The sequence below is a fragment of the Oncorhynchus mykiss genome, chromosome 8 (genome assembly GCF_057628025.1).
Source record: "Oncorhynchus mykiss isolate SJ-2025 chromosome 8, ASM5762802v1, whole genome shotgun sequence".
Classification (NCBI taxonomy): domain Eukaryota; kingdom Metazoa; phylum Chordata; class Actinopteri; order Salmoniformes; family Salmonidae; genus Oncorhynchus; species Oncorhynchus mykiss.
This window is the reverse complement of record NC_143029.1, coordinates 59,516,533-59,524,736: the sequence shown is the minus strand read 5'-3', so window position 1 is coordinate 59,524,736 and position 8,204 is coordinate 59,516,533. Positions and strand designations below refer to the sequence as shown.

General features: G+C 40.0%; 1 protein-coding gene across 1 annotated transcript; it reads left to right on the top strand.

Moving 5' to 3' along the window:
• Positions 1 to 830: 830 nt before the first annotated feature.
• Positions 831 to 6,855, top strand: LOC110530228 (G protein-coupled receptor 55-like). Its single transcript, XM_021613124.3, has 3 exons — positions 831 to 1,259; positions 2,113 to 2,845; positions 4,535 to 6,855. The coding sequence occupies exons 1-3, from the start codon at positions 1,156 to 1,158 to the stop codon at positions 4,742 to 4,744; spliced, it is 1,047 nt and encodes a 348-aa protein (XP_021468799.2). The 5' UTR covers positions 831 to 1,155; the 3' UTR covers positions 4,745 to 6,855.
• The last annotated feature ends 1,349 nt before the right edge of the window (positions 6,856 to 8,204 follow it).

The following is an 8,204-nucleotide window of genomic DNA, read 5'->3' as shown; positions in this document are numbered from 1 at the left end:
TGTTCTATATAGCTCATATCACTGTAGCTTCTACATCTGCATGGCTCACTGTTTGGGGTTTTAGGCTGGGTTTCTGTATAGCACTATTTGACATCGGCTAATGTAAAAAAAGGTCTTCATGAACACATTTGATTGATAGTAGAATGCTGTCCAGAAAAATTCAACATGATTGGAGAATAATGTTGATGAAATAGTTCATTTTTGACCATCAATGATCTTTTCATGAATGAGTATGGTCTACAGTATTATCAGTAAAAATTTGAGTAATAGCTTTGTATAAGATATAAAATGATAATTATATCTTCAATCCCTTTGATGAGAGAGATGACAACCTTGATTCAGCATGGTTTCTATGCCTCCAGTCGAAACCAGGAAATCCTCAATTACTGTACATAAGAACAGACTGCTGTCACGCAATCATGAGCCCTTTCATGTCTGTTGTGTCATCAAAGTGTCTCGGACTTCATTTCAACATAACCTTCTTAAGAAACCACTTAAAGTATGGTGTGACCAAGAGTTCTTCCACGACAATGAACTATCCGTTTGAATTCAACATTAGAGACACTGTAAAAAGCACTTCAGTTTCTAAGTCATCTTCATTTTTCACGTTAAAAGTTTTCACCTTTTGTTCAAAAGGAATGTGGCTGTCTTACCCAATTTTTTGTACCTTTATTTAACCTAGTCAAGTCCGTTAAGAACAAATTCTTATTTACAATGACCGCCTACACCGGCCAACCCTGGACGGCGCTGGGCCAATTGTGCGGCGCCATATGGGACTCCCAATCACTGCCGGTTGTGATACAGCCTGGATGAAAAACCAGGGTGTCTGTAGTGACGCCTCAAGCACTGAGATGCAGTGTCTTAGACTGCTGTGCCACTCGGGAGCCTTGTGTGGCTACACTACCGCAGACAGACTGACTTCGTTTGAACATTTCTATAAGAAATAAGCACATTTAAAAAATCAGCGTTAATATATTTTCATATATGTGATAGCAGGATGATACTATGTTCTCAAGTGATTGTTTACATTGTTTGTTGTGGTCTGCTATCTCTTTGTCTTAAGGATGTAACAGACTTCACCCAATGTTCTGCTGCATAGAACCCCTATCCAGCTACTGTAGACAACTGAGGCTATGTCACATATAGGAAGTGGTCATGGGAAGAAGAAAAAAACAGAACTGTGAAACTACTGTGTCTGGAACGGACAGACAGATAGACAGACTGATAGACAGACGCACCAGCAGAATGGCATCTATAAGGTAAGGTTTCACTTGTACTGTATTCTATTTCATCATTACAACAGAATTGGCACAACATTTTTGATTTCATTACTTTATCTATAACAATGTAATAAACAAAACCAGAAGTCATCTTTTACTCCTTTAAAGCATAACCCGTTCAAATTGAACAGTCTGAATTGGGTTCACATTTTTCAAACCTTCCTTTTACCTGTTTACATTAATTGAGAGCTCTTTACAAGAGAGAGCCAGCCAAAATAGCATTTTTGTTTGGAATACTCTGGCTGTTTGGCGAGCAGACGGGTAGTGAAGAGGTTAAGGATTCTCACATTAAATCAGGCAGGCACTGCTTCTGTACGTGAGAAGGGTACAGATACTGTGCTCGCACAAGTAAGGGAATGTGGTTTTGCATAATGACGCGTGTGTGTATGTGTGCGAGCGTGTGGGTGATGCACTTGCCTTTCAAATGGTATCTGGGGTATATAGGTACAAGCTTGCTAAATATCACGGTAGTGGAAAGATAATTGGGAGGAAAAAAGCTAAACAATTCTAAGATAGTACGGCTATTACCTTTATGTATTATTAATCCACAATCAAAATACCATAATTCCTTTTAGAAGTCTTTCCTTTAAGATTTTTTTATTTTGTATATTTCTTTATGCTTTATTAACCCATCCACCACCCCACTGCTTCGGAGGAAACATATCTTGTTTGTTTTTTACAGCTTTTCCGCTACATTTTCCACATACATTTTGCATAAACACTTTACATACAGGGTACTTTATTCAAAAGCAATCACATAACAATAATACATTGCAGTATGCCTTCATTAACTAAATAAAGCACCAACCAGTTTCTCCCTTTGACCCCTCAGCGACGCCATGGAAACCAACTGCTCCTTCGACGAGGTGGACCACCTGATGACATCACTGGAGCTCGTCATCTACGTGCCCATCTTCGTGTTTGGCCTTATCCTCAACGTCCTCGCCCTGGTTGTCTTCTGCATCTTCCTCCGCAAGTGGAGCGAGTCCACCATCTACATGACCAACCTAGCCCTCATGGACCTCCTTCTCCTCCTCCTGCTCCCCTTCAAGATGCACGCCACCAACCACCAATGGGCGGCCCACCACCGCTTCCTCTGCTCCCTCCTGGAGAGCCTTTACTTCGTGGGGATGTACGGCAGCATCTATACCATCGCCTGCATTGCTGTGGACCGCTGGGTGGCCATATGCCACCCATTCCGCGCCAAGCAGCTCCGTTCCCCCCGGGCTGCTCTGTGGACCTGCATCCTGGTCTGGGTGGTGGTGCTGGGGAGCATCTCCCCCATCTATGGGTTCCGCAAGGAGGAAACAGGATCCTTCCACTGCTTCCACACGTTCTCAAAGGAGGGCTGGCATCCAAAGGTGATCGGCTGCCTGTTGAGCTTCGGGTTCGTGGGGCCGGCCCTGGTGCTGGTGGTGTGTTCAGCCCAAAGCATCCGGACACTGAGGCAGTCGGGCCAGGAGAGCCCTAAAAGCAGAAGCTGCGTGAAGATCATCTACAGTAGTCTTTGCGCCTTCCTGGTCCCATTCACACCCAGCCACCTGGGCATCCTGCTGCAGTTCCTGGTGAGTTAATAATAAGGCTAGCTAGAAATGCCATAAATACTTTCTTAGGGTTATCTTTTGTGCACATACAGTACCAGTCAAAAGTTTGGACCCACCTACTCATTCCAGGGTTTTTCTTGATTTGTACTATTTTCCTCATTGTAGAATAATAGTGAAGACATCAAAACTATGAAATAACTCATATGGAATCATGTAGTAACCAAGAAAGTGTTAAACAAATCAACATCTATTTATATTTGAGATTCTTCGAAGTAGCCACACTTTGTCTTGATGACAGCTTTGTACACTCTTGGCATTCTCTCAACCAGCTTCATGAGGTAGTCACCTGGAAGACATTTCAATTGACAGGTGTGCCTTGTTAAAAGTTAATTTGTGGAATTGATTTCCTTGTTAATGCTTTTGAGCCAATCAGTTGTGTTGTGAAAAGGTAGGGGTGGTATACAGAACATAGCCCTATTTAGTAAAAGACCAAGTCCATATTATGGCAAGGACAGCTCAAATAAGTACAAAGAAATTACAATCCATCATTACTTTAAGACATGAAGGTCAGTCAATACGGAACATTTCCAGAACTTTGAAAGTTTCTTCAAGTGCAGTCGCAATAACCATCAAGCGCTATGATGAAACTGGCTCTCATGAGGTCCGTCACAGGAAAGGAAGACCTGGAGTTACCTCTGCTGCAGAGGATAAGTTCAATAGAGTTAACTGCACCTCAGATTGCAGCCCAAATAAATGCTTCACAGAGTTCAAGTAATAGACACATCTGAACATCAACTGTTCAGAGGAGACTGTGTGAATCAGGCCTTCATGGTCAAATTGCTGCAAAGAGACCCCAATTAGAAGAAAAGACTTGCTTGGGACAAGAAACACGAGCAACGGTGGAAATCTGTCCTTTGGTCTGATGAGACGGAGAGTAGGTGAACGGATGATCTCCGCATGTTGGTTCCCACCGTGAAGCATGGAGGAGGAGGTGTGATGGTATGTGGGTGCTTTGCTGGTGACACTGTCAGTGATTTATTTAGAATTCAAGGCACACTTTACCAGCATGGCTACCACAGCATTCTGCAGCAATCTGGTTTGCACTTAGTGGGACTATCATTTGTTTTTCAACTCCTGTTGAATGACCCAAAACACACTCCAGACTGTGTAAGGGATATTTTACCAAGGAGAGTGGAGTGTTGCATCAGATGACCTGGCCTCCACAATCACCTGACCTCAACCCAATTAAGATGGTTTGGGATGAGTTGGACCGCAGAGTAAAGGAAAAGCAGCCAACAAGTGCTCAGCATATGTGGGAACTCCTTCAAGACGGTTGGAAAAGCATTCCAGGTGAAGCTGGTTGAGAGAATGCCAAGAGTATGCAAAGCTGTAATCAAGGCAAAGGGTGACTACTTTGAAGAATCTCAACAACAACAAAAAATTGTTTAACACTTTTTTGGTAACTGCATGATTCCATATGAGTTATTTCACAGTTTTGATGTCTTCACTATTATTCTGCAATGTAGAAAACAGTAAAAATAAAGAAAACCCCTTGAATGAGTAGGTGTGTCCAAACTTTTGACTGGTACTGTGATTATCTGGGGGCATCTTCATCCTTTCGCTCTGGTCTGTTATTGCTCAGAGTTTTTCCTGGCCGTGTGACCTGACCTGACAGGCATAACCTCTATCTAATCCTCTTTGTCCTCCCAGGTGCATCAACGCCTGATCGAGGACTGCTTGGCCAAAACAAGGATCAGCTTGTACATTCAGGTGACCATGAGTCTGGCCAACATCACGTGCTGTCTAGACGCTCTGTGTTACTACTTCATCACCACGGAGGTGAGGAGCTCCAAGCAGACCTTCACCTTCAGGAGGTCCATGAGCCAGAAGAGAGCCACCACCAGCACCTCGGAGCTCTGACGAGACCCATGGAGGAAAAAACACTGAGCCAAACTGGTTGAAATGACGTTTTATCCATTTTCGCCCACTGGGAAGTTACTGGCTGTAATCTGACTAGGTTTGTGAGACATTCTGCCACTGTTGGAGGACAAAGGACGTCGACACGGAAAAAGGAGTGTTTATTGTTGAATACCTAGACAACAAGGTAGGTTGAAGGACAACAAGGTATTGTAGGTTGAATAGGAGAAGTCAGTTTGCTTACAATAGGCATTCATGAGCTCTATAAGTCACACAGTACGTGGGCTAAGACATACAGTCAGGTCGAAAGTAATTGGATCCCTTGATATAGATGATCAAAAAAGATAAAATCAAATAAATTATACAAATACTGAGCTGTATTGTATGCTACATTTTAAAGAAAGAAAATCATATTATTTTATGCTAATACAATTGCTCAGAGAAAGAGATTTTGTTTAACAAGTCATTTTTTTTAAATCTCAAAAAGAATATGGATCCCCATTTTTCAATAGTCCAGCACCCACCCCTTGCAAGAATAATGACACTGAGCCTTTTTCTGAAATGTTTTATGAGATTGGAGAACACATTGGAAGGGATCTTTGACCACTCCTCTAAACAGAACCTTTCCAGAATATTTCCTTGGTCTGCGTTTATGGACTGCCCTCTTCAATTTAAACCACAGGTTTCCAATGGGGTTCAAGTCCAGAAACTGAGTTGGCCATAGGCAAAATGTTGATTTTTTTGGTCAGTTAACCATTTCTTTGTGGACTTTGATGTGTTCTTGAGGTTATTATCTTGCTGGAAGATCCACTTGCGTCCAAGTTTTAGCCTCCTGGCAGAGGCAAACAGGTCTTTGGCTCAAATGTCCTGGTAATTGGTAAAGTTCATGACGCCATTGACCTTCTTAACAAAGCCCCCCAGGACCAGTGGAATCAAAGTAGCCCCATAACATCAAAGATCCACCACCATATTTTACAGTCGAGATGAGGTATTTTGTGGCCATGCACTTCTATTTTCATGTCACCTGATCATAGTTTGCTAAATGCCTTTGGCACTTAGAATGGAACCGGTCATATGACATGTTATATTTTATACAGTCTTTTTTGCTCAGCTTTATTAAGGGATCCAATCATTTTGGACTCCACTGCATGTGGGCTAAGACAGCACGCCACTGGTTTCAACTGCCGTCATGAAGAATAAAATTCCCATTTATCTGCGTATGCAGTATGCTGAATGTTACTGTGGAGGTATGACTAAACATATGTACATCAACTATATATTATGTTCTGTATTGAATATGGTGTATTATAATTGTATTACATTATTATACGATCATAGTTTTGTCCATGTCTGTAATTAGGGTAAAAGTAGTCTATTTAAAATACGTATGTAGTGTATAGGATGGATACGATTAGGATATGTGATTTAGGAGAATTGGAATGGAATTAACCCCAACCCTGCTACATTGCATGAAAATCCTGGTCATTATTGTTTTAGCTGCGTTCATTTACCCTCTTGTGTAAATTAATGAATGCTTTGTTAGACAACAGTCCAAACAGGAGTACACATTATTAAAGCTGTCTATTCATATAACAGCAACCTATTTTACTGACCGCTAAAATAAGCTTTGTTCGGTCATTAGATTCAATCTTTTTTAAATATTTTTTTTTAAGTAAACAGTGTTATTTGATCTGTTTTCTAGAAAGAGTTGTTCAAAACAGTCCTTATCAGTGCGTTACATGTACCTTTAACTGGCGTTTTGAAACTGATAGGAGGATGAACAGAAATGTAGACTGCTGTCTGGCTGAACTCTCAGGATCTTGATTTAGTCTGGCTTTGAAGGACATTCGGTTTAAACCGTGAAAAAAGAGAAACCAAATGAAACACTGTGGCAAAGACTTCCGAATAAACCCCTGATCCATTTCCCTTTGAGGCCCGACTAGGCTGGCTACATGAGCCTCTACAATGACTCACTTTCTTGTGACTTACTTTAAACAGAGTCAGAATCTCAGTAATATCCATATATATATATATACCCTACTGTTCAAGTGTTTGGGGTCACTTGGAAATGTCCTTGTTTTTGTCCATTAAAATAACATCAAATTGATCAGAAATACAGTGTAGACATTGTTAATGTTGTAAATTTGTAAATGACTACTGTAGCTGGAAACGGCAGATTTTTTATGGAATATTTACATAGGCGTACAGAAGCCCATTATCAGCAACCATCACTCCTGTGTTCCAATGGCACGTTGTGTTATCTAATCCAAGTTCATAATTTTATAGTGTATATATAGTGTATATATATATATATATATATATATATATATATATATATAGTGTGTGTACATATATGTAGTGTATATATATCGTGTATATATGTATATGTACACACTATATATATATATACATGAGTTATATATATATATATATATATATATATATATATATATATATATATACATACATATATATACACAATATATATACACTACATATGTAGTGTAAAACATGAAGAAAAGGTCTCAGATCAGGTCACACTTTGCACCTGTTTTTTCAGTAAGGGATTTAACACCTAAAACAAGGCTAAAACGTTCTTAACCTTTCTGCAACTGTAGTATTCTTTCTCTTAAGCCTTAACAGTCTATTGACGCACCCAAGCATCAATCTAAGTAACATCATGGGGAAAAAAACCTTTAACATGTGTCAGTTTAAAGGTTTAGTTCACTTTTCTGAAATGTAAGAAAATGAACTGTAACTTCAAGCTTTATTTTATGTTTTTGTTCTGTCCTTAAAGCTGCAATATGTAACTTTTCGGGCGAACCGACCGAATCCACGCAGAAATGTGAGTTATAGATCTGTCACTCATTGAAAGCAAGTCTAAGAAGCGCTATTCCTATGCCTCTCATTCTTAAGTTTGTTTTTTGCGTCTTTTACTTTCGGTTTTGTACACCAGCTTGAAAATGGTACACCACACTTGAAAATACGACATTTGTGGTTCTGGAAAATATATTTCACAGCGGTTTAGTTGGATCAATGATTCTCAACACAAGTTTTTATTGATTTTATTTAACCTTCATTTAACTAGGCAAGTCAGTTAAGAACAAATTCTTATTTACAATGACGGCCTACCTCACATAAACTGAAATTAGGCAAACTATTAGAATTATAGCAACCAGGAAATGGCGGAGTAATTTCTGCAGAGTGCACCTTTAATGTTTATTAATTCCATTATGAAAACACAGGTGCAAAGCAGTTGCAAATGCTTAGCTAAGCCAATCTGACCCACAGTCTTTAGGAATTCATGGAATTATACAGAGGGATACCTCTTTCATCTAGCTGTTGAAAGGGGTTGTTTGTGAGCAAACTGTACCTCCATAATGAGGAGCAATGTCATTTAACTGTTTGGATGGTTGTTGTGTATGCCACTTCAAAGTTGTGATGTTTTGCATACAGCATTTCT

Coding starts and splice junctions, on each gene's coding strand:
- LOC110530228 (XM_021613124.3), top strand. CDS start 1,156: ATGGGAAGAAGAAAAAAACAGAACTGTGAAACTACTGTGTCTGGAACG. Junction 1,260..2,112: donor AGCAGAATGGCATCTATAAG/GTAAGGTTTCAC, acceptor TTGACCCCTCAG/CGACGCCATGGAAACCAACT. Junction 2,846..4,534: donor GCATCCTGCTGCAGTTCCTG/GTGAGTTAATAA, acceptor TTGTCCTCCCAG/GTGCATCAACGCCTGATCGA.